Source organism: Tympanuchus pallidicinctus, unplaced genomic scaffold (genome assembly GCF_026119805.1).
Source record: "Tympanuchus pallidicinctus isolate F22 unplaced genomic scaffold, pur_lepc_1.0 scaffold11, whole genome shotgun sequence".
In the NCBI taxonomy this organism is placed as follows: domain Eukaryota; kingdom Metazoa; phylum Chordata; class Aves; order Galliformes; family Phasianidae; genus Tympanuchus; species Tympanuchus pallidicinctus.
This window is the reverse complement of record NW_026294627.1, coordinates 15,160,606-15,186,562: the sequence shown is the minus strand read 5'-3', so window position 1 is coordinate 15,186,562 and position 25,957 is coordinate 15,160,606. Positions and strand designations below refer to the sequence as shown.

Genomic DNA, 25,957 nt, shown 5'->3' with positions numbered 1-25,957 from the left:
TGCTTCAGAGCAGTACACCCCAACCCTTTTCTCTGATAACCCTGTTGCACTGTGGGGAAAGTGGCATTCTTTGGGAATGTCTGAGAGCTGTAAGTTCAAGTCTTGCCAGTCTGTTTCCCCTCCCTGAGCTTATAGTGTCTTGAAGTTGCATATGTACTGAGTGACTCTTAACCATATTGCTTCCAAGTATTTCTCTTAACCTTCCCTTGAACCTGTGTAAATCTTTCTATGAACTGCTTGCCAAAGGACTTTGTGATGTGCAGGTTTACTGCTCTCTGCATGAAGAGCTATTCCCTTTTGTTTGCTTTGAACCTGGTTTCTCAGCTGCTTTACTTGGCCACCGGTTCGTTAGTTAGAAGGAACAGTGACTGATTGGTCCTGTTCACCCTCTTCTTGCCAGTCCTGAAATCTAGTCTGTGTAGGAGGGGGCATGCATTAATAGATTCTGCACACAGCCTTATATTGCTTTACCAGCATTTAATTCTAAAGTTCAGATTGTTTGATCATAAGTATAAAGCACAATGTTTCAGTGTTCCCTGCCCCAACTGCTGTGTGGCAGCTGGTATAGACATGAAGTTTCACCTGAAAAAGGGGTATGGCATGTTGCACTCTGATTATTTTGAGTAACAAGGAGGAGGAACTTCAGAAGCCCCTTGTTGAATTAGTTCAGTTCTTGGAGTTTGAAGGTTAAGCAGTATGCAATTTTTAGTGAGATTTACTTCTTTTTTTAAAAAAAAAAATAGTGGAAGAGGGGAAAATCTATCTTGGAGGTTTGTCTTTGTGTTGTTTTTCTTTCTTCAAAACTCTGCAGGTAGATATTAGTCAAGCCTAACATACTTATTACACTTGCACTTGCAGAATTGCTGTCATAGCAGTATTCACAGTAAGATTGTAGATTATTGAGAATGGAAGGAGTTCTGCGTGCTACTTTAGTGAAACTGGCACTCATCCCTTTTTATTCCTTGTCTAATAGCAGAATGAGGACTTCAATCTTCTGAGGTTTTCAGCTTGGAAAAGAGAAACAAATTACTGTGTATAGCTGTGTGAAGAGCTATTTGAGGTGTGTCAGTGTACTGTTCTGTGCCTGTATGTTTTGTTCCATAGGAGTTCGAGGCAGGTTTTGCCCTTTACATAAGGTGTTCTTAACTCAACTTATAATTAACTTATGTATCTTGGCTGTTCTAACATCTTAGTTAAAAAGTTTAGTTCCAGAAAAACATGGCTTGTGCTCTTGTAACAAATGCTATGCAGTTCTGGTTGGAATACAACAACTATTTTAATGATTGGATCTGTGAAAATACAGTTAAACTGGAACATTCTTTTGGCACTGATTTCATAGTATGCAACTTGCAATAAAACTGTTTGCATTACTGAGGTGATATTTTTATAGGAGCTGGAACTTCAGCAGATCCTGAAGGCTCATAGAGGAGAGCAGCAGGGTCTGCCTGGTGAAGTTGAGTGACAAAGCCATTGGTAGTTACTTCTCTGAACTTGTTGGGATTTGCTTCCTGGGAAATTAAAAGATAGTTGTGGGTTGTTTCTGGGTGTGTGGTTGTGTGTTGTTGTTGTTAGTTTGTTTTTAATTCAGTGTTGAAAAGAGTTTTGTTCTTTAGTCTGTGACTTAGAGTATGGAGCTACTTCAAAATATTAAACAGTACGAAGGAATGTTTTTAGCTTTTCTAAACTAAGAGAAGGTCTGAGTAGTACAAAGCACTTCTATAAGGAGTAGAAATGAGCTACTACGTGATTCACTTTTGGAACATTGGTTTAATTCATTGTTCTGAATCTATACAAGCTGTGTAAGAAGTGCACTTCAGGATTCCTTAGCCTAGTGAATTTAGGTCTCACAAAACAGCAGGTGCACAGATCTGCAGGACAGGCGCAAGAGTAGGATGGACGTGCAGTTGGTGATGAGGGGCTGCTTTTATCTGTGTGGAGACTCTGAAATGTGTTCTGCACTATTTCCAGAATGGGTGCCTGAAAATGAGACCAGACCGGAATTTGCATCTACTGATGCAAGTGGAAACTTGTAACAGGTTACCAGCATAGCAGTAGACCAGATAGGGAAAGGAAAGTGTGTTTACTAAGGCCTAGCTTGGCATGGTGGATTCACGGCCTACCTGCCTGGTGACATGCACGTGGTGCCGTGACACAAAGAGTGACTTCATGCTGGATTGAACTGGGTGTACCAGTAGCCTCATTAACCAGTGTCTGCTCTAATGGAACAACCTTTTTTCCAGGGGAAGAGGAAAAAAAAAAAATCAGTTGAACAGCTGCATGCCACTTGACCTACTGAAACAAACCTGTAATAACCTGCCCTAGAAAGTGTAACTTTTCCTATCTGATACTTTTTCTTCTGAATCCTTGTGATTCTGGTTTGATTGCAAGATTGCTGAACTTTAAAACAATGAAAAAAAGAAAAACAAATAGCGTGGCGTTCCTGAAATTAAACCTAAAATGTACCATGTAGTGCATGCTACCCCCTTGCCCATTGATTGTTGTGTAGATTTCTTTCAAATAGGTACTGTGCTACTATTCTAAGAAGAATTATGTTGCTGGTAAAGATAAAACACAGTGGAAATGTTGCACTAATAATAAGGTAGTGAGGCTATAGAAGGAATACTGTATGGAAAAAGTGGATGGGAAGTTTGAGACTGCTCTAATTGTTCCCCCATGATAGTCTTAGAACTCCTCCAATCACTGAGAAAGAAAAGTTTCCAGGTTCTTTTAAGGAGCTGAGAGGCCTGGAGCTGGGTCGCTGCTGTGTTGGAGTTGATAACTCTGCTTTTCAGAAGTTCTGCATTCAGAAATGTGTTGGTTTCTTGAGATGTGAAGGCTGGGGAGTTTGTGCTGAGTAGTGCTCTGGTGCTTGTCTGCTCAGCCTTGTCTGGGTGGTCACATACTCATACACGTGCTCTGAGCTTGTGCTGAACTGTTTAGGTTTGGAAGCTGTAGGGCTAAATTCATTTAGGTATGGTGCCTACTTCCATTCTCTCCAGACCTTTCCCCTGCTGTAGTAATAATAAGAAAGACTGTTTAATTATTGGAAGCACTTCCAAGGCCCTTCTTTAAAACCTTCTGCAATAGGTATTGTCACCAAGAGCATCACAGGCAGTTTGGATCCAGAGTGTTGCTATAGATTGGGTGCCCTATTTTGAAATTAATGCTGGTTCAGTTCCCATTATGGTGTTGACATATGCAGTCCAGTACAACAGTGAAGCACTGGAGATAGGCAGTGTTGAAGTGTGGGCTCTCAAAAGAATTAATATTTTCTTCTGGGTGTGAATTTATCATTCTCTGAAGACATTATGGACATACTGAGTCAAACTTTTCAAGCTTTGCATGCGGTACAGCTGTAGTGTGAAGTCATGTGGTGTGTCCTACAGCGGTGACTGCTTTGTCCTTAGAGTCTGTGCTCGTTCTTGGGGATGATGACCCTGAAGTTGAAGCTGCTCTGAATAAAAAGTCATCCAGTAGAGGTCAGTGGTGCACTGCTGTGTACGTTAACCAGTCTGTTACAGTTTAATACATGTTAAGCATTGGGCAGGCTCCCTGCTGTTGCTTACGCTTCTGTGGCAATGTAGGACCCAAGAGGAATTTAAGTAGAGTTTGGAAACATTTGGAAAGCTTAGAGTTCATCGGTGGAATAAGACAATCACATTGTCAATAAATGTATTGGTGAAAGTGGCAAAAAAAAAAAAAAAAAATAAAGGGCAATAGAACAAGGAGAAATGTCGTCATGCTCAGGGAGGATAGGTTTAGGTTAGATAGAAGGAAAAAAAATCTTTTACAGTGAGGGTGGTGAGGCATTAGAACAGGTTATATAGTGATGTGGTTGATGCCTTGTCTCTGGAAACTTTGAAGATGAGGCTGGCTCAGACCCTGGGCAGCATGGTCTAACTGTGGTGTCCCTGTTTATTGCAAGGGAGACGGCCTTCAGAGGTCCCTTCCAACTCTAAGGATTCTATGGTTCTGGTAGTAATGACCTGTTAATAAAACCATGTTGGAACTAGTAGAGTTTAGTTATGTTGTGTCCAAGAAAATATAACAAATCAGAATTTTATTTCAGCATCTGTCCTCTGCAATTTGATAGTTGATTTCAGCTCAAGCTGAGTATTTGAAGGCCAATGAATCTCTGAGGTTGAACTTGCTTCTGTGTAGTTTAATGGGAACTAAATTGTCTTTGTATAAGTAACTTATATCTTTGCTAACTTAATACTGTGATTGAAATGGCTCGTTTTTTGCTGTTTTCTGTCAGGGAGAAATAGGTACTTCTATCATAAAGATGAGACACTGCATATTTGAATGCCAAGAAAAAAAAATCAGACAAAGACACTGTTTTCCTCTCTGAAAGAGAACTGCAGGTTATTGTCTCAGAATGTGCTGAGAGGGTAGGTGAGATTAACTTCCTTCGTTTTAGTTAGGGAATCAAGGGGAGGAAGTTTAATATTAGATCTATGAATTCAACATTTATTGACAAGAGCTCTAAATAAAAGGATGGATTGACAGAGTGTGAATGTATTAGCTGATGTGGTCAGCAGGCAGTCTGAAAAGTGTGGAGTGAAAGATGGAGATGGAATGGCCTTCATCCCTCTCCCTCTTCTGTTAATTTAAAATGCTGATTGGAAAGCTGTTGATGGGCTTCTCACCCCAACTTCATACAGCAGCTGAAAGCTGAGGTGCAGTCAATCCCTGTCTGCAGTACCTCTGCTTAGGGTAATGCTGAAATGTTGCCTCAGTGTAAGTGCTGGGGTTCGATTGGAGAGGAAGTCTGGAGCTGATGCTACCCTTGTTCCAAGGCTAACTGCCTGCCTGGCTTCTAAGGATTAAGGGCAGCATTTGCCTCTGGCTGCTGTAGTTAATATAGGAAACATATGGGGTCCCTGTCTCTTCTGAGGTCTCTGGGTGCGAAACTAAGTCCAGTGGTACTGTCCCAGAAATCTCCTCGTGCAGACTGTCATGTGTGCCCTTGTGTCACAGTCACTTAGGGAACATGTGATGGATCACTAGTTGTTTCTATACTCAGCTGTGTGATATTTGTAATACAGGAATACACTTTTTCTTTTTTTTTTTTTTTTTCTTTTTTTTCCCCCAGGCTGTACAGTTTCTATTTGCTGTGACTTTTCTACCCTCCAGCTGGGTGCCAAGTGCAGTTTACTTATTGTGTAAGCAAGCACCAGAGAGAAACCAAAGTTTTGAAAGTAACTTGGTAGGGAGAAGGCTTCCCCCTCCTCCCCTCCCCCCCAAGAGACTAACAGCTGAATTTCTTCCTCTCTTCAGAATGAGCAATTTTTGCTGAATAATAACAAAGCTATAGAGAAGTTTTGAACTGAGGCAACTGATAAGCTTAAATATATTAATGGTTGTATCAGAGAGCTTCAGGTTCATAGTGATCAGATGGTTTAATCCCCCATAACTTCTGTGAAAATTGCACTTCTCAGTTACTTGAACAGTTTTGAAAATGGCTTGCTTGCTTGCTCTCAGCTTTTGAAGGTTTCAAGCTGTAGAGACTTTGTCAGGTGGCTTGTCCAAATGCAGTAGTGATGTGTACCTAAGTGTTCAGTTAAAGCTCTGGCCACTCAATTTATTAATTACAGAAATTTTCAGACACTCTGTAGTCATTACCTGTGTTAGGGGAATTTTTTCCTTTTTTTAGGAACATGGAATACATCTGTTCTTTTTTTTTTTTTTTTTAATATGATTAAACAATGATTCTATAGTGAGATGTCATAACAAAAGGGCTGTTGCTTGTAATACTAGAGGAACAAAATGAAAGGTACACTAAACTTAAGGAGAAGCTCTTGCTGATCCTGCACTAGTAAAAACAGATCTGATGTGGTGGCTAATTTGGGATTAGGAATAGACCTTTTAGCTGCCCAAGTAGAGAAGAAAAGAGAAGAAAACTCTCGTTGCAGGAAGGAGAGGCAAGCAGAGATAAAGGACTGAAATTAACCTTTATATTTCTGACTATGTATGCAGTGGCATGACAAAAAGTGTGTCATTACTGTGTCATTAAGAAGCTTTTATTGAAAAATAGTAATAGTAGTGGCTTAAAAATGATAACTGTAGCTAAATGTGCTTTATTTGTTTAGCAAACAAATGAAAGAGCTGGAGGAGTCGGGATTCCTGAAAGGAACTTTGAGCGCAGAGAAGCAGTTGGCTCTCATCAGCATCTGCACAGACCTGAAGGCTGCATTAGAGGGCGCTACTTTCATTCAGGTAAGCAAATGTTTGACAACTCCTAGCAAACAAGGAAAGATGAAAAACTGCTTGCTGTAGGTGGACAGTGAAGAGTTCAACACCCCATCCCTGTAAGGAGGTTTGTGTTTGTTATGATTAAAATTCTTTCCAGACAGGAAAGAATTCTTTGTAGTTTTCCTGCTTGAGAATCTTTGCAAGTTTATTCTGGGTTGTGTTGGAAAAAACTCTCAGCTGTAATAGAATTGTTTACCTGTGTGTGTAACAAAGACTGTACCTGTTAGAAAGAAGAATATGGGGCAGGAGATTCTCAGGGGAGGGCTTATCTATTGGACAGCATCACACATTCTAGAGCTAGGAAGAAGATTTCTTCTTTAGGTATCTAGAGACAGCAAATATGGCTATGCCAAAGGTAACTTCTGTTCTGCTGTCATGGAATGCAGGCCTCTTCCTGCTTGTGCCCTCATGCAAAAACTGTCTCTGTCACAACAGCTTGTCATGGGTGCTACAGAGTCCTGCACAACGAGCTGAAATTGTAGCTGAAATGTATCCACAGCATCAGAGTATTAAGAACAAGGTTTGTAGACAGCACCAAATCCATGCTGCTAAGTAACATTTGTTTGAGGAACAAGCTAAATTAGTGGACTTGACAGTTCATGCTGCTTATCTATTAGTATGCTCACTGACATGGGCGTAGTTAAATGAGTGGATGCACTAGAGATCGTTTCTGGAGTAAAGCATAAATAAGTCTGCTGGGACTTGGCACCTTCTACCTTACAGGGTTGCCCATTACTATTCCAGTGTTCATTAATTGTCCCCACACATTCATGTGCTGCACTCAGGAGTTTACAGTTCATACTGTATCAGGCTGTAAGAATCACAGTTTGATCAGCTTCAGCACATCCTTAATCATAATTTTAATCAAACGGACAGACTTCCAGTCCTTTTTCCTCTTGCCAAGCTGGCTAGTTGAAGGGGAAAGAATGGGAGGTAAAGCAATGCCTCACAAAGATGTCAGGATGTGAATGCACCACAATTTATTACTTTAGTACACTGCTTTGTGTTCACTTCCCTTTCAGAAGGTCATGAAACTGTTCAGTGTTAACCCAATAGCTTACTTTCTCATTTGTATTAAGCTTAGAGTTTGTCAGTTCATAGTTTCCACATGTGTATTGCTTACCTCTACTGAGTTTAATCTGCAAATTTATTGTCTGTTCACTCAGTCTTACAGAATCCTTATTCGGATGTTTGCAGTAGTAATGACAAGGATCAGCTTAATTCTGTGAGCTAACTAGCAAACCTTTTTACCTCAGTGAAGCAGCACTGGTCAGCATGTTACACTGAGTAAGAGCTGTCTGCCAGTTACTGTCCGTTACTGAATCTCTCACTAGCTAACTTTCTTGAAAGCCTTTATTTTATTACAAGACTTCTGGATGTACGAGCTGACTGCATCAGCTGTGTAATTGATTGCTGCATTCCCTCCTTTAGAGATTTCCCTTTGAAAAAGTCAAATGATTCTTCCATGTTTATTTAAAGCACATTCAGTGCTACCCTTTTTTTAAAAACTGCTTAAAAAATAGAGACATAAGGCCTACAGGCTCAGTGTTTATGTCTTCCCTGAGTCTCCTTAGAAGTGGCATCATGCTTGCCACTTTCCTCCTCTTTGGTACCAGAAGGTATATCTTCGGTTATTTCAAATCAGCAGCTGTATATTCCTGTTACTGGGTTGGGTACTGTAGCTATACCAAAACTGGGTAGTGTGTTCCAGTATCTTGTTTTTTGGTTATCCTTCCCTTTGTCTGTGATTTATTCTGCTGCTTCGCATTTGAGACAGATGCTGGGAGTTCCCAAAAGCAGGGCTTCAGTGTCTGCAAGGATTAGAAAGGGAAAACAGAAGTAGCAAAGAAACTCCTGTTCTATCTGCATTTTCTAGATGGTCCCTTTGTACTTGCATCCTCTTCTAGCCCTATGATTCCTTTTCTCCATGCATTTTGAAGAAGGAAAATATATATATTTTTTTACTGTTCCTTCTATAAATTGGCACTTTTTGTGCCTTTTTCTCATCTTTCCTTGGCAAACTTATCCTTTACAGCCATGATTGTCAGGTGCCATTTCAGCTTTGTCAGGTCTACCTTCTTGGTTCTAATAGACTCTTCTTTATGCCTGTTTTCTTTTATTCTTTTGAACATTTCTTATAACCTAGTATATAAATCTCTGTTCCCTCTATGCTGTCTGTTAGTGTCTGATCTTCCTTGCTGCCAAGTGAGCATCTCTGTACAAGAATTCTCAATTGCCCTTGACTGTCTTCTGAAGCTCTGTGTAGCTGTCATGGAGTCACAATAAGATTTTTGATCAAGGGCCTGCATACTGCTTTAGCTGAATTTGGGACTGTGTTCTTTCCCCCCCATTCATGTTCTCCTTGATCTCCTTTTCTGTGAAAAGTCTTGGACAAATGTTGCAGAATCAGGATTTTCTATTAAAACAAACCTGTGGAAGTCAAAGCATGAGGAACTTGCATCATCTTGCTTAAGATTTTTCCAAATGAGTTTTGAACATCTCTAAGCACTAAGACTTCATCTCCAGGTAATTTGCTGCAGTATTTCATTACCCTCATTATGATGCTTCTTTCCTAATATCAAATTGGAACTTCTGTTCTTGCAGCTTTTGTCTCTTGCCTCTCATCCAAACTCTATGGAGCTTTGAGAAGATCTGGCTTCTGGGTGCTCTCTTCAGGTAGCTGAAGACAGCAGTGTTATACTGATAGTGTCTGAATAGAATCAGTCTACCTGGGGTGCCATCTTATATTCTTTTACTCCTTCCAGTTCTACTCAACACGTTGTTAAGCATATACATAAATAAAGTAGCTGCAGTGTGCCAACGGATAACAAGCCTTAAGTGTGAGATGCTGTTGGTGGTGTTTGTATCAGCTTATCAGTTTCAAACTATAGCATCAACTTTTGGCTTGAAACAAAGTGTTATCAAATAGGTAATGTAAGCAGGCAAATTATTTGAACTAGGTTTTAATTTGTTCTTTTAGAATGGGAGTGGGAAGAGAAATGGATATAAAAGAATTCTCATTCTAGGTTCATAGCTTTATTTCAGCAATGAGCTGACTGCCTTCTGGCTGAACCTTACTGAACTGCTGAAACTTGACCAAATAAAGCTTTGAACCTAGGAAGGCAAGATGGGACAATGGTAACTTATGGGGCAAGTGTATTGATCTTTTTATTGGTTACTTAAAAACATAATTTGTGTTAATCTTGGTTGAATATAAAGGGCTTAATTTTCTGGTCTGATGATAAAATCCTACTGATTAACTTGCCAGAAGACTTTCATGATATCAGCATTTCTTTACACTAGATCTCAGTTGGTTAAAACTTAATTTCTTTTCAAATTAGGCCCATAATCGTGTAAGTCCATCCCCAGTTAAAAATATATATATATCCTTGATCTTCGTGCTCCTTGAATGAATGAATGAATTCTTGTACTGAATGAATTCTTGCTTGTTTGGTGTTTTTTGTTGTGGTTTTTTTTTTTTTTTTTTTTTTGTGGAACATAAAATAAATGGCTTATCCTATAAAAATAAATTAAGAAAAAAAAGTAGGGAACTTCTTGAGTAGCATTAATGAAGATACAAAAGTGAAAAAGATGCAAAGAAGGACTGAAAAGAAAATTCAGAACAGTAGCATCATGACCATCTGGAAACAAGGTATGATTTGTGTATTAGTTTGTCTTCCCTATCTGGGATGCTTTTATGAAGCAACCTGTTCTGATGATTTGGTGTGCTTTACATCATCTTCAGAAAGAAATCAGTCTTTTTTTTTTTTTTTTTCCCCCTCTAAAACATGAGTATTCACTCAGGAAAATGATCAAATAGAGTTCCACTTCTTAGAGTTTCCTTACACTACTTAGAAAGCAGGTGGAAGTCTCTTACCATAAATAGCACTGCTTCTTATGCCTTGTTCTATTATTTCTGTTACTGAACTCTTCCAAAGTCTATTAGCTTTCATGGGAGGATGAAATGACTGGTTGTTGGTAAGATCTTATGTGTGACACTTGAGCTTTTGTGTACTCTGGCATCAAGCAGGAGAATGACTTGGCTCTAAGGGCCGTACTGAGCTGCAGGGCTTGGTAGGGTCATTGCTGGGGCTGGAGGGTTGCAGAGGGGTCCTTGCTGAGCCATGGGACAAAGCAGACTGCAAGGGGATGAAGTTAACTTTAGTCTACTCCAGTGGAAAGGATTTGTAATCCTCACAAACGAGGTATTTATTCTTCTATCTTTTAACATAGCTCTGTATAAAATGCCCTAAAGCAGGAGTTTGGTTTTTTTTATGTGGATTGTTTTCTTTAAGAAGGGAGGGTCTCTTCTTGTTCCCTTTACACCTGCAAATTCTTTTGAACTGGTGGCAATAACACTAACAGATGTTTTAGCCTAGTTTCCTTTAGATCTTCCTGGCTATTTTATCCCTCCCTGTCAGAAAAAGAGTTACCACCTTATAAACAAAACAAAAAACTTTCAAAAAGATTGGAAGTGCCTCACAATGGGCTATCAGTGTTGATCTGGGAGTCTTGACAGTAGGTCTTGTGTTCTGTCATAAATTTCTTTGATACCAGTTTCTACCATTAGTGTTTGTTCTACTTTTCTGATGGCTTCCAAGGACTTCTTCTGGTGATGAGCAAATATAGCTGCTTGCAGATGTGCAGAGGTGCCCACTGTTGCCCTGAACCTGTAGGGTAGAAGACAATCTTGATTTGGAAGCTGTGTTAATTCCTATATATATATATAATTCCTATATATTCATATATATTCATATATATATATATATATATATATATATATATATATATATATATATATGAAAAGCTGCTGCAAGGCAGAGTGTTCAAGCATTTCATTAACACAGGTTTTTTTGAGTCTGCTGTCTGGTCAGCTTGGAGCACTGGACAAACAAACATGGGTCTGTTTGCTCTTAGTTGGGCAAATGTAACCTTAGGCCTGGTTTTACCTTATCTACTTTAAACACTGATTTGAGGCACCAAAAGTTGCATTTCAGCCTCTGACGTAGCTGGTTCTAGGGATTTTGATCATGTTGCCATCTTTGTAGATGTTGGGGGAGAAAACATTTGAGGGGTTGAATGACTCTGATCACAAAGATCTGCTGTAAAATGCTTTCTTGTCCATGTTTGAATTGAACTGAAAAACTGAAAAATGATGTTTGAATAAGCAGCTTGTGTTGCTTCTGTGATGCTCTTACTGAATGGACTCTTCAAATTTTTCTAACATTTACTCTTAGCCTCTGTGTGTATCAACTGGCATTATTGACTATTGCAGATTTGAAAATAGTCTTCATTGCCATAATTGTCATCTTGCCCAGAAGTTAACCCTGCTCCTCATGTTCTTTCAGTGTTCCCTGGTCTCCTTTCAAGAGCTACATTTCCATTGTCTTTTTTAGATTTCTTCCCCTTGTACCTTTCTCTTTTTCAGGTTGGGTGGGATTGCTGTAAAAGAAGGGAACTGATTCTTTGAAATGGGATGTGGGGAGGAGGGTATCCATCAACCTTATGTTAATATCTTGTTGCCCTTCCCTAAGGGAACATAAAAGATGCTCATCTCTCCTATAGCAACCTGATCATCTTGTCTATTCACCTCTTCAAAGCTTTGCAGAATACAGCAACCTCATGAAAAATGGTGGTTGTCTTCATTGTGTGATACTGACACTGGGTGAGGCAAAAATTCCCTTATCAGTATGCATTTAAAAAGTAAAACAAAAAACTCAAGAACAACACCATCCCAAAAGCTCCAAAATCTTCAAGTTTTGACTCTGATTTAGGCAATGTAAGTTCTGCTTTCCCAACTTCTGCTCCCTATTCTGTGCTAACTAAAAGTTGAACAGACACTTGTAATTCAGACAGTTGTCCTAAAAAGCGTATGATGGCAGTAACTTGATAGTGTACTGCTCTAGTTCCTTAACAGGGTATGTTTCTGAACTGTAGGAAAGTACAAAATGTTTCCATTGAAATGCTAGATTTCACCTCACTGTAGTGTTATTTATTTGTACGGTATCATGTGGTAGACAGTCTTTTGTGTCTGTCAAGAGCTAGTGATTTGAAGCATCAAATTTCCCCCTAGTATGAACTCATACAGTCAAGACACTTAAGTTATCATTTTATTAGATTTGAGGTCAGTTATAGCCACAAATTCACTCTTAAAGTTACAGTTTTTATAGGTATCTCAACTGGTGGCAGTGTGCCCCTCAGAAGTGACTCATCTGTTGGCCCTCCAGTTACGGTCCTGCTGTTCTCAGCCTTCTCTTACTCTGGGCTTACAGGATACCAGTTTGGGTTCAGCTTTAGGAGATAATAAAAGGAGGGGGGGGGGGGAAAAGACTTGATTGCCCAGGTTGTGTGATTTGTTTGAGAGTAACAGGAATTGTTTCATAACTAAGGAGTCTTTTGTCTCCAGACATGTTTTGTTAGTGATCAGGTATTTGAACATGTGCTTAAAACCTATTTTGGAGGAAGCTGTGTACCAGGTGTTTAGAACGCATATCTGCAGGGGGAATGGGGGCTGACAGCCTGTTGGGCTTTTGTTCCCTGGTTTATATCCCTCTTGTCTGGGTTCCTGCTCCTTCCCTGCGCGTTTCAGGGTCAGTCTTCCTTGATCCTGTCCCTTGCAGTTGTGCAGAGCCAGGTACTCCCCAGTGGTCTTAGCAGCTGTAGGTTCGGGTTGTAGTTATACCTTGACATACCAATGTTGTGAAAGTCTTTTGGCTGTTTTTAATCTTCTTTATTCTAACTGATCAGAATACTGACAGCACTCTGAAAGATGGCAAATAGCCTGGGGCCTTGCTCCGTGACAGCTGTGTGCATCTCTGTTTGTACTGTGTCCGAAACCCAGCTGATGGTGTGCATGAATCTTCTGTCAAGTGGTAGTCCTTACCTTTACTTTTAGGTGAGCTTAAAAGCACTTCCTAGAAGGAGGCTGAAGTAAATATGTTTTTCCCATTATGCAGTCTTTGCAGTCTGAAATGATACTTTGGCACCTTGTTGTAGTTAATATACATAATCAAATGGTTGCTTCTCTATTTGAGGAGAGCAGAACAAAGCATAGCATAACCTTGAAATCTAAAGCTGTGAAGCATTTGAACCCTTACAGCTTTTGTCATCCTCAAAGTAGAGAGGTTAAGACAAAGCTAATGGTTTGGTTCTTTTCACTTTTGTGAAAAGAACTTTGCACTGCATGTTATTTGCCTAGGTTTTCCTATCACTTGTTCAAAACAAGCCATGCTTGCAGCTTTCCAAGACCTACATGTGTGGTCCTGTCTCCTCCCTTCTACTTGTTCTCTGAGCAGTGTGTTAATGCCCTGTCACTGTGGCCACTTCCACTTTTTACTGATTTGTGAAGTCACAAAACATATAATCACAGTACTTACATTTAACCACAACTGTAAGGCCAAACGCTTTGGAAAGTCAGTGTAAGAATTTTAATAAAGTTGGAAAGACCTGATGGTAATTTAATTGTGGGAGTGTTAGGGCAGGAGACAAAAGTTGCTTTCAACTCTGTGATCTGCACTTGTTTTTTTTTCCCATCAGTTCCATGCTTGAGGAATTAACATTGATTCACCTCAAAGTGTAAAAGGAGCATGTTCTGAACTGTGGAGTGGGGGAAGATTGTTTTGTCTTCCTTTTTTTTTTTTTTAACTCTGTTACGCTTTCTTATGGAAAGAAACCTTGAAGAAGCTTAAAGGTTGTCCATAGAATCATAAAATGACAAGGTTGTCCAACTGTCCTCTCATTACTCTTACCTAACCAGAGATAAAGTAGTAGGTAATTCACATAGGTATGAAATAACAGAGCTGGGGAAAAATGATTAAATCGTGCCTGAGTGATTCAGAAGTTACAAGCAGCAGTTCCAAGTTAGAAAAAATTTGGAATTGTCCAACAGTTCTCCCAAATAATCAATGCTATATGCATTTGCAAAGGAGAAAAAAAAAAAAAAAAGAAAAAAACCACCTACAGAATATTGAATGTCACTTGGGAAGGGATGAACAGTGAGTGGGAGGTTATAATTTTACTTCTATATAAAAATGTTGATGTACCTATATCTCGTATAGGTTAAACCTGCAGAGAGTAGTCATATCAACCTGGATGGATGGGAACTGGAGAAGGTGCAGAGGAGAGCAGCTGAAATGATCGAGGGCCTGGAGCCCTTTCAAAGAAAGCACCACTTTACATTGTGGGTAGCAAATTGCTGAAGTTTCCTGCCACAGGATGTTGTGGTTGTAGAATCATAGAATCACAAATGGAAATGACCTACAAGATCATCTAGTCCACCCATCCTCCCGTTACCATTGCTACTGCAAGCTACTAAACGATATCTCACAGCTCCTCATCCCAATGCCTCTTGAACACTGCCAGGGACAGTGAGTCCACCACCTCCCTGGGCAGCCATTCCAGTGTCTAACCACTCTTGTGGAGAAAAAGTTTTTCCTCATGTCCAACCTAAACCTCCTCTGGTACAACTTGCAGCCATTTCTTTCAGTCCTGTTTGTTGCCTGGGAGAAGAGGCCAAACCCTTCTTCATCACAGCCTCCCTTGAGGAAATTGTAGTGTGCAGTAAGATCTCCTCTGTTCTCCAGACTGAACAATCCCAGCTCCCTCAGCTGTTCCTCACAGGACTTGTGCTCCCTGCTGCAGCAGTTTCCTTAGAGTAGGTTACTCAAAATTCCTATAGGAATTAGGCAGAAATCATCTCTCTGAGCTGTATTCATATTATTTGGTGCAGGGAGGATGTCACCCTGCAAAATTTTAGACCATTCATCTTTTAAGCTTCTTTCTGGAGTCAGCAGTTGCTTTTTATTAGTTACTTTCATTGTTATTATGTAGATTCGTTAAATAATATGGAATAATGGCATTTGACTGGACAGGCACTCGCTATAGTTAAAAGAGCTCTAAGATCTGTTTCATTTAACTAAATTTCCAAATCTCCTGTTCACATCTCTTTCATCTTCTGTCCTTATATGGATAAAACTAAATACTAAGTAACTTAATCCTTTCTTTATGTAGGTGTATGCAAATCAGGCTTTGTTTTAAAAATACATCCCTCTATAGTGGTTTGAGAAGTTGGAAATAAAAGAACTATGCCTGAAGTCTTTTCTGTTGTCTTTTCAGTAGATTATAGCTGTAGAAGGTAAGTTATTTGTATATGGGGATTAGGTGCTGAAAAGCAGCTTTTAGACACATAGATGTCTCTCTGCTCTTTGTTTCTTAATCCTGAGAAGATGTTCATATGTCCAAAAGCTGACAGTCTGTCCCAGTGGATATTCTTTGTGTCCCAGGAGCTCTGGTTGGGTCTCACCTGTGGGGGAGCTTGGTGACCTAAAGGCTTCTTGTGATGTCTGCATATCAAGGATTGCCATCACCTGGCCCTGGAGAGTGTTCTATGAAGGGCCTCAAAGCTGACAGCTGCATCACGGCCCTGAGAGCACTTACAATGCTGTAAGGGGTGTGCATAAATACAGGAATGGAGCCAGAGTTTGTGGTGAATTTGGAGATCCTCATTTAAGTGCTCAATGTGAAGAGCATGTTTGTAGCAATCAAAGTGGGTAAGCAGCTCACCTGCTGATGAAGCCCTGTTGAGTCCAGTGGAGACTGAGAAGACAGAAATCCGAAGAGTGATTTTCTACCTTAGTCATGGCGTGGGCTGTTGGACTTTACTGTTGTCTTGTGGCTGTGTTGCTCCCAAGGATAGTGCTGTGAGATGTTGTAAAAGGGCGTTGCTGAATGGTTGATAATATTTGACCTTTTTTGTGTCAGCTTAAATCTTGGGATTTCAGTTCATGCTCTTATGCTTGTGCTGCTATTTTAGTACCATTGTGTAGCATTTGGTGCTTTTATGTACCATTGTGTTGCAGTGCTTTGCTTCAGGCAATGCTTTGCTTCTTAACCGCAGTGGTAAGCACGTAGTCTTGGCAGCAAGTCTAATTGCCAGTGCAAGGAGAAAGAAGATGTTCTACAAGGAAAGTATTTTGGGGAGTGTTTCCTAGAGGGAGGTGGATTGCTTCCTTGGCATATCCAAGAGTGGATGGGAAGAACCTGGAAAGATGCCAGCATCTAGTGGAAGTAAATGAAATTACCGTGCTCAGATGAGCGTGGGTGTGTGGGAGCGCAGGTGGCATGGTGGAAAGAGCCTGTGCAAAACCACTTGACTTAAACAGCTAAAACTTCTAAGCTTTACGTGTACTGGCATTCATTTAAGGGGTTGAGTCATATGAGGGCAGATTCTCTTTAGGGGTGGCTAGACTCTATCTAGATATGGGTGGATGTGGTATATGCTTATCTTTGTGCAGTGCCTTCAGAGTTCATAGTGTGGTCAAGCAGCTGTTGTTTGCTGAACAAATAGTTAATACCTGTTGTCTTTAAGTCGTTAATACAGCATAATTATTCCAGGAGGTGGGTTTTAAAAATTAACAGCTGTCATATTCTGATCAGGCTGTTGAAAGTGTCTGATAAAGTAAAAGTCAAGTTAGTAGCAGCCTTGTTCAGGTGCTCAAGCCTCAGAATAAAGGTGTACTGTTTGCTGCATATGAGAAGTGACATCCTGCCTACAAAAAGGGCACAGAAATATTCAGTGTCACTTAAAATGCATTCAGATGTGTGCTAACCTTCTTAGCACTGATTCTTTGAGGGAGACTGAGGTGGCTTTAAAACCGTATCTTATCTTTGTTTGATCTTCTTTTTCTCAGGGTAAGCAGGATAGCTTCAGACCTCTCTGGGCTCCAAAACTGACAGTGAGTGAGGTTCCTGTTTAATAGATTGTTTAGAGCATTATTTTCCCTCTGTTCTTAAGGGAATTTGTTTCTCTGAGAAAATAATTGCATGCTTGATGAGGATTGAAACCTCTTTGCAGTGGTCCAACAACGTGAATACAATTGTGATGCTATATGAGAAACTTCAAGCAAATGGCCCATTCAGAAACCTTGCGTAATCGTGGCAGGTTTGAGTTTCCAGCAGATTTGAGTTTGCCTTTTTGATTATCATCTGATGTGAGAGGAGGCTTAGAGTTTCAAGTTCTCAATAAGCCTATTCAGTGTGACCCTTTTATTAGCCTGAATAGTATCTGCAGAATTCTCTTCATCTTTGGCTTTACTAAAAGAAACTATTTGAACTTAACTAACAAGCCAGGATCCTGGAATTAGGAGCAGAATATCACTTTGTTTTGATAACGCCATCTATTACTTTGGGCTCTATCTGGAGTTCTTAAATGACCCTGTTTATCTTTTCAACATCATGGAACTTTTAGTACTGTCCCTTACAGCTTACTTATATCCTAATAAGGCTTAAAATTAGTTTTAACCCTTTTATATCTGGCCTGATGGAAACTCTGGCTCTGGGCGATCCTTTCTGGTTCAGCATAACAGGAAGGATGGGATGAAAGGCTGATACATGGGGAAAAAAAGTAGGTATTGTCTGTGTGTTTTAAGGGGAAAGCTGAAGTTGTGGAAGTAGGAATTCTGTTTGGATTTTTTTGAAACACTTTTAGGGGGTAAAAAACCAAACAAAGAATCCAAGCAGGCTGTCCTTGTCCTGGTCAGTTGGAAGTATTTCCTGTTGATTCCAGGATTCTCTGTTTTCCCACACCTTCATTGCTCCCAGATTTCCGCATGCTCTCCTTCAGGCAGCTCCTGGGGACAACTTCTAACATTCTAGAGATTGAATCTGACTATTGACTCATACCTGTGAAATTTCATACTGCCGTTCTGCAGAACTAGACATGTTCATTAGCTTTGTGAGAAGTTTTGATAGTATTCATTCTTTTTCAGAAATCTTTCTCTGGGCTGAAATAGGTTGAATAACTTGAGTGTGGCAGGTATTTTAGTGCAGACTCTTAGAGTTAGTATTCTTTGCTGTGGTTGTGGGAACTGCAAGTTCGTCTACTTTTGAGCTACGTATGTTCATTTTCTTCTTGTCTGGAAAAGAATACTGGCTTACCTCATTTGGTGTTCTCTTAAAAACAATCAAAAACAGTGATGAAACACAGGCCTTATTCCTCTCTACTGTGTTACATCTATGCATCAATAGAAGTCTATACTGTATGCAAACCAGAACAATCTGTTTTATGTTCAGTCTGCAGTGATGTGTGGTCATCTCCTTTCTGCTGTAGAGAACCTCCTGGACTTTCCCTTTGTTTGTATGCAGGAAGATATTTTTGTGTTCTGGCTTACTGGTGTATCCATGCTGAATTAAAACTGGTGGTTTCTATGGAGTTCTTGTATTTTTTATTGGGTCACTGAAGCCTGAAATGCATGGATAAGTGCTATTAATAGAAGTCTACTAATACTGTTTTTATGTTCTTATTTCAGGAATGTGTTCCTGAGAACCTGGAACTGAAAAAGAAGATTTTCAGTCAGTTGGATCTCATTGTTGATAACAGTGTTATCTTGAGCAGCTCAACCTCTTGTCTCTTACCCAGCAAATTGTTCACAGGCCTTAAACATGTTAAGCAGTGTATTGTGTCACATCCTGTAAGTATGATGGAGTGTACTGTTCTTATAATGGTATTAGAAGTATTTAATTTAACGGCATCCCAAGTTATTTCTTGCAGACTGAGAGAGACTAGGGGATATTTTGTGTACGTGGCCTGAATTTTCAGTAATGCTTTAGTTTCATCATTCTGTGAGCAACGGTGTATACTAAATCAACAATATGCATGTATGTTTTGTACCACTAGCTCAAGATACCTACCATTTCAATTCTTGCACTGATATTGTTGTGCTATTCCAGCTACTGGGTCTCCGAATACAGGAAGTATGTTTTGTTTTGTTGACCAACCCATAAAATTCCCTGTGCTCTTTTCACAGTGCTGCTTTACTATGAGATCTCTATAACAACCTAATGCTGCAGAGTCAGAATGCTTGAGCTGTTCCTTTCTGACACCCTTCCACTACTGCCTTTTTGCCTTGGGGTGATTGATCAGAAGGATTCTGTCCAAATAATCTACTGCTTTTTTTTTTTTTTTTTTTTTTTTTAAATCCTCTTTTAATTAAAAGAAGGGAAAATAAAAAAGACAAAGATCATAGAATGGCTTTGGTTGAAAAGGACCTCAAGGGTCATAAAGTTCCAACCCTCCTGCCACAGGCAGAGCTGCCAGCTGCTAGATCAAGTACTAGATCAGATTGCTCAGGGCCCCACTCAACCTGGGGCCACCCACCACTTCCAGGGAGAGGGCATCCACAACCTTTCTGGGTAAACCAGTTCCAGCACCTCAGCAATCTCTCAGTAAAGAGCTTCCCTTTGAAACCTAATCTAAATCACCTTTCCTTTAGTTCAAAACCGTTCCCCTTGTCCTGTCACTATCTACCCATGTAAAAAGTTTATTTCCCTCAAGTTTATAAACTCGCTTTAAATATTGGAAGGCTGCGATGATATGTCCCTGCAGCCTTCTCTTTTTCAGGTTGAACAAGGCCAGTTCCTTCAGCCTGTCTTCATAGGAGAGGTGCTCTAGTCCTTGGATCATCCTCATGGCCCTCCTCTGGACCCTCTCCAAAAGCTCCACATCCTTCCTGTGTTGGGGGCCCCAGGCTTGGATGCAGTACTCCAGCTGGGACTTGATTAAAACAGAGGGGGACAGTTGCCTCCCTTGCCCTACTGGTCACCCAGGATACCATTGGCCTTTCATGCTGCAAGCACATGCTCTGGCTTATGTTAAGTTTTTCATCAACCAGAACCTCTAAGTCCTTAGCAGGGCTGCTCTCAAAGAGTTACTCTCCCAGTCTGTTTACATGTATGGGATTACCTAGACCCAAGTGCAAAACCTTGCACTTTGCTTTGTTGAACCTCATTAGATTCATAGGGGCCTACTTTCAGAGTTTATCAAGGTCCCTCAGGATGGCTTCTTTTCCTTCTATTCTGTCAACTGCACCACTTACCTTGGTGTCATCAGCAAACTTGGTGGGGATGTGCTTGATTCCATCATCTATGTCATTGATAAAGATGTTAGAGAGTACTGGTTCTGAGACAGATCCCTGGGGGACGCCTCTGGTGACTGGCCTCTATCTGGACATGGAACTGTTGACAACAACCCTCTGGCTGCGACCATCCAGCCAATTCCTTATCTGCTGAATAGCCCACCCATCAAGCCTACATCTATCCAATTTGGAGATAAGGATGGGTGGGGTACCGTATCAAAGGCCTTGCAGAAGTACAGATAGATGACAAAAGTTGCCTTTCCATTGTCCACCAATGCCATCACTCCATCATATAAAGCCACCAGATTTGTCAGGCATGACTTTCCCTACGTGACTGCTTCTGTCTGAAATTGTTTTTCTGTTCTATTTTGATCTTATTAACAGTCACTAAAATTCATTTGTTGTTTGTTTAGACTGTGTAGTTATGTCACTTCTCTTGTCTAATTCTGTGTGTTTACCATATCCCTTCTTAGCTTTCATTTTGTTAAGCTGTGTAAGGTAAACTCTTCCACTACCTTAAGAATGGCTTAGCATTCCACATTTCCTTTCTAATTTTTAGGAATTTTTTCCTCTGTCCCCATAAATTTAATCTGTCTTACCACTTCTGGTTTTTACCAGCATCTACTATCTACTCTTAGAAAAACTGTCCTTCTCAGTTTCCTCAGCATGGTTGTTAACACACCCATGCGCTCGCTATGCCAAGACCGTGAAATAGAATATTTCAATAAGATCTCTGTCAAAAGTAATCTTGGAAGAGATTTGTATTAGCCTCAGTCTGGCTTAAGAGTTAACCTGTCTTCCTTCTGAAGAAACACTGCAATGTACTTAAGAGTTAGAAAAGCCTTCAGAGAGCTTCTTGGTGCTTGTAGTGCTTCAGGCCTTGCTGAATTGCCCGGCACCTCTGTCTGTAATGGCATCTGTCACACCGCAGAGATTCGTGGTGGCACTGCCGAAGAGAAAGAAGTATGTTACATTAGGGCAGACATGACCATGCAGCAGGTCATGTGCTGGTCAGACTCTAAAAGAAACTTGTAAATACTGAAAAGAGGGGAGAAAACCAACAATGCAGAGGAAGGGTTGCTTACATGTTGCTGTGATTAAGTCTTGTATTTACATTTGCATAAGTGGAGTTGAGAGCAGTTGTCCATAAAGGAGCATGGTGAAATAATCAGTGCTTAAGTGCCATCCTTTAAATGTGAATGTTACTTCTGCAGGTCACTTAATCATTAGTTACATCTGTCTGTTACTTGGAAACGAGTACAAGAGTTGTATTTAAGGCTTTAAGATGGCTGTGTAAGGACTGCTGCTTCTCAAAGGAGGCAATATTGTCTACTGCAGCAATACTGACCTGAAGAGGTCAGAGGTGTTCCTAGGAGGTCTTGACCTGATAAGAAATAGAATTTGGGAAGAGTTAGGGAAGGATAGTATTTGTCTTTTTGCTTTTTTTTATAGCAGGTACAGTGTTTGAAGGTAACCTGTTCTATGGCTTTTTGGAAAGTATATTTTATGTGATATCTATTTATATATTTAGCATATATTTATGGGGCTGGGCTGGCAACAGCTTGTGTTGTATTGCACAAATGGTTTATAGGAATAGTTTTGTTATAAATTTCCTGACTATCTAAAAGGAAATACCTTGTTTCTTTAGGGAAGACAGGTGGTGGTTGCTTTACAACAAAAAACAGTCTGAATATTGGAAAAAGATCCATTAGTTCCAGTCAGTATGAAGTCTTCTAGTGCTGTTTGGCTACTCTTGTTCTTACTGTAGCTCCATAAACTTTGCTAGATTTAATGATAGGAGATCAATTCAGTTGTATTATTTTTTTAACTGAATTGGTGAATTTGCTCAGGCTCTAAAGATCAGACTTACCTTGCTTACTGGAAAATATCCATATTATTAGGTAGCTACAAAGATGCTTCATATTAACTCATTTTCTTAGTCTGTAGATTGTTGACATTCTTCTTTTGTGTTTCTTCTTCAGGTAAATCCACCTTACTTTGTGCCACTGGTTGAAATAGTTCCACATCCAGAGACGGATCCTTCTGTTACAGAGAGAACGTATGCTCTGATGAAGAAGATTGGACAATCGCCTGTCAAATTAAACAGAGAAATTGAGGGCTTTGTTCTGAATCGACTCCAGTATGCAGTGATAAGTGAAGCCTGGAGACTTGTGGGTGTACGTATATGTTTTTTCCAATTTCTACACACGCTTTGTTGAGACAGGTGGGATTGTATATTTAAATGTCCTATCAATTTGTCTTTTTTTAAACTGTACAATATGTACACAAAAATTAAAGTTAGCGCATAAATTAAGAGCAGTAGGAAGTGCTGTTGGTAGTAAATAACAAAGCTTGTGAAAAACAAAGTGCATGGTCTTAACAAATGTCCTTTATTCTACTTTCTTTTTAGAATACGATTTTCAATCAAAAGAACAATGATAAAAGCTCTGAAGTCAAAATGCTGAATTTCATTTTTTCTAGGTTGTCTCACTACTTCCTGTTATTTTCTGAATGTTGCTGGCTTATTTTACAGTGATTATTTTAAAATTATTTTAAATGGTCTTCTCTTTGGCCTTTAAAGAATTGCACTCAGGTTCAACGGTCATTTGATACTTGTAGGTAAAGACAGATTTCTCCTCCTTCCATTCTGACTTTTAGCTGAGTATCATCTATTTGTGTCACTTCATCTTTTCCCACGTTGCATGTTCTGTGCTACAAAGTCTGATCTTTCATCAGAAGTAGCTGAATTATGACACTGGTGGTATTTTGTTGGGAAGAGATTGAACTGGCAGAGTACGGCTGGCTTTTCTGTTGAATTGTTTCTGTTTATTTATTTTCAAGCTGTTCAAAAGAACTGTACTCACACATGTAGATAAAGATCTTAAAACTGAGGTAATACTAACATACAGCATTTATGGTTGTAAGTGTGACTGTATTTGCTCTTTAGTTATGGAAAGATAAGCATGCTTTATGGGCTCTTATGAGAAAAAAAGAGTGTACTGACTTGAGGTGAATATTTAGTATGAACCCGTGCCTTCAGTATAAACCTTTATGGATGATTTCATGTGGGTGGTATTATATTAAAAGTAACAGAATAGTACTTCATGCACTGACAGGTAATGATAGTCATCTAAGTTTCTAAGTTGCTCTGTTGTTGTTTAATTTTATTGCATTTGAAGCAAATAACACATTTCAACTGTAACAAGTTTAGTTTCATTTTCATGATAAAAGTCTAGACAGAAAACAGATATCAAAGGTGTGTAGTTTCAGCTGTGTGACTTTAGGCTACGCAGCCCCTTTGGTGGAGGGAAATCACCCAGGTATCTTCCTACTGTTCCACTGCCAACATAGTTATTTTAAGTCATGTACTTTTGGTGCTTTCTGCTTTCAAAGTGAGGAAAAACATATTTCTTGGTTTGGACTTCTAAGTCACTTTTTAGTCCTTATCATTGGAGTTAAAATGTTGTGAAAACATCAGCCTTCTATAACCTTTGAGAGGCTGCTAAAATTAAAATTTTACTCAGTGTTTTTATTTTGTTGCTGTGTAAATCCACACTGATTCTCTCTAATAGCAGAAGTTTTTACTACTTGAATTGTGGATGGAAGTTAATTTTCAAATTTTATTGGTAGTAATGGTAACAAAACTGTTTGGCCGAAATTATCCTATTATTAACCCTTTTGTGGATAGATAGGTAAATCTTGTGTATTAGATTTGGCAATCTAAGATATTTTGAATGCAGAACAAAGTCTTTCCTATGAGGTTGCTTATGAAACCATTGGGATTTTAATGCTAATAGTTGTATACTGCTTTTGACTGTTGTAAAAGAACAACGAAACAAAGCCATAAAATGTAACTTCAAGCACACTTGTTCCATTACTAGCTGTAAATTGAGCAAGTATCTGTGTGCCTACAGTTACTTTTCATAAACTGATTGGTGTTCATATTTCTGTTTGAAGTCTTCTTAGAATTTTAATATGGTGAGTAATTGGGGAAAAATACATTGTTGATGGAGAGTTGCTATATTTGCACTGTTCTGTATAAATTCACTGATATATAGCAAGGACACAAATAGTCTGAATATAAGTGCCGTGTATGAACCAGGAGAGAAACACAGCAGTGGTTTTAATTGTTTTGAATCCACTTGAAGAGATCTTAAATCAGCTAGTTTATGCTAACAGCTGGGTCTGTGAGGACTTGGAGGTATGAACTTGCAAGTTCTCATCTGGGTCCTCACTCAAACATTTATAGCCATAGGAGGGAGAGCAGTCTCACACACACGTGCTTGCACAGATATACTTTCATAACAGTCCACTTCTTTCCTTTTTGTATTTTAGTCAGCTGATCCTGCTTATCCCAGGAACTAGTTGAAACTTTTGGTATTTATATGCTATTAAAAGGGTATTGGTGATAGATATGCAGGTACAGCTGTGCTAATAGCATTAATCTGGAAATCTTTATCAAGAATATACCGAACAGCTTGCAGGGTATGTTTTTGTTCCTGACCGTAGCTTGGTACTGACAGCTAGCCTCTTTCCTTCAGCAGTGTTGTGATGAGATGTGTGAGGGAGGCATGAGGCAGGAGTCACACGACAGGAGAAAGACTCTGATACAAAGCTACAATTGTGTTGCCTAGTGAGGCACATTTGAACACAGAGCTGCACTGAAAGCAAGCACTGCAACCCCAAAGCCTTTACTGCTTACTCTGAATTCAAGCATTAAGTGTAACTGCTTGCTGGATTGTGCATTGGATTCATCAAATTCTGCCACGTACACCTAAGAATAGAAAAGGCTGTTAGCACAGCCAGAAATCTGAGGGAGCCCTATCAGCAGCTTGGGATCAGGCTCAGTCTCTGCATGGTGATCAAATTGCACAAGGGCATGGATGCTGGAGCAGAGAGCACGGCATAATTTAGAGCAAGGTTTCTCGCTACAAGAAAGACATTGAGACCCTGGAGTGTGTTCAGAGAAGGGCAGTGAAGGAGTGGAGGGTCTGGTTGTCCTCCAAGACAAGGCTTATGGGGAGCGGCTGAGGGAACTGGAATTGTTCGGTCTGGAGAAGAGGAGGCTCAGGGGAGACCTTATTGCTCCCTACAGCTGCCTGAAGGGAGAGTGTGGTGAGGTGCGAGTTGGTCTCTTTTTGCATGTAATTAGCGATGAGACTACAGGCGGTGGCATCGATTTGCACCAGGATGTTAGGAAATACTTCTCAGAGTGGTCAGGCACTGGAATGGGCTGCCCAGAGAGGTGGTAGAGTTGCCATTCTTTGAAGTGTTCAAGAAGCATTTAGATGTTGCACTGAGGGACGGAGTTCAGTGGGAAATACTGGTGATAGGTGAACAATTGGACTTGGATGATCTTAGAGATCTTTTCCAACCTTAGTGATCCTGTGAAATTAGCAGTGAGAAACTTGGATATTAGAATTCAGGTGCTTGGATATTAGAATGCTGAAGGTGTTGAGATCCCCAAGAGCATGCACGGGCTGGGATTTTGAACCTGGGCCCAAATCAAGTGCTGTGAATGCAGGACTTGGCAAAGCGTGGGAATGGCAAGTACTGAGTTAAAATGGTGAAAAATTAGAAGACCTGGAAATTTGGATACCAATTGCAGGAAAGTAAAAGAATGAAGATAGATTTGGAGGCATAAAAAGGGTACAGTTGAATGCTGAGAACTTGGCCAAGCGGGTGGTTTGAAAAGTGGTTTTAATACAGAAGTTTAACTTTCTAAGAACTTGGTAACAAAGGCCAGAGATTCATTGATAGGCCTATAAGTAGGAATGCTCTCCTTTGAAGCA

General features: G+C 39.9%; 1 protein-coding gene across 1 annotated transcript in view; it reads left to right on the top strand.

Moving 5' to 3' along the window:
* Positions 1 to 25,957, top strand: part of CRYL1 (crystallin lambda 1) — a 49,470-nt gene that overhangs the window by 3,018 nt on the left and 20,495 nt on the right. Inside the window, exons 3-5 of the mRNA XM_052671162.1 lie at positions 6,093 to 6,219; positions 18,561 to 18,722; positions 22,148 to 22,342. Coding sequence (XP_052527122.1) covers positions 6,093 to 6,219; positions 18,561 to 18,722; positions 22,148 to 22,342 — 484 coding nt within the window. The remainder of the gene's footprint in view (positions 1 to 6,092; positions 6,220 to 18,560; positions 18,723 to 22,147; positions 22,343 to 25,957) is intronic.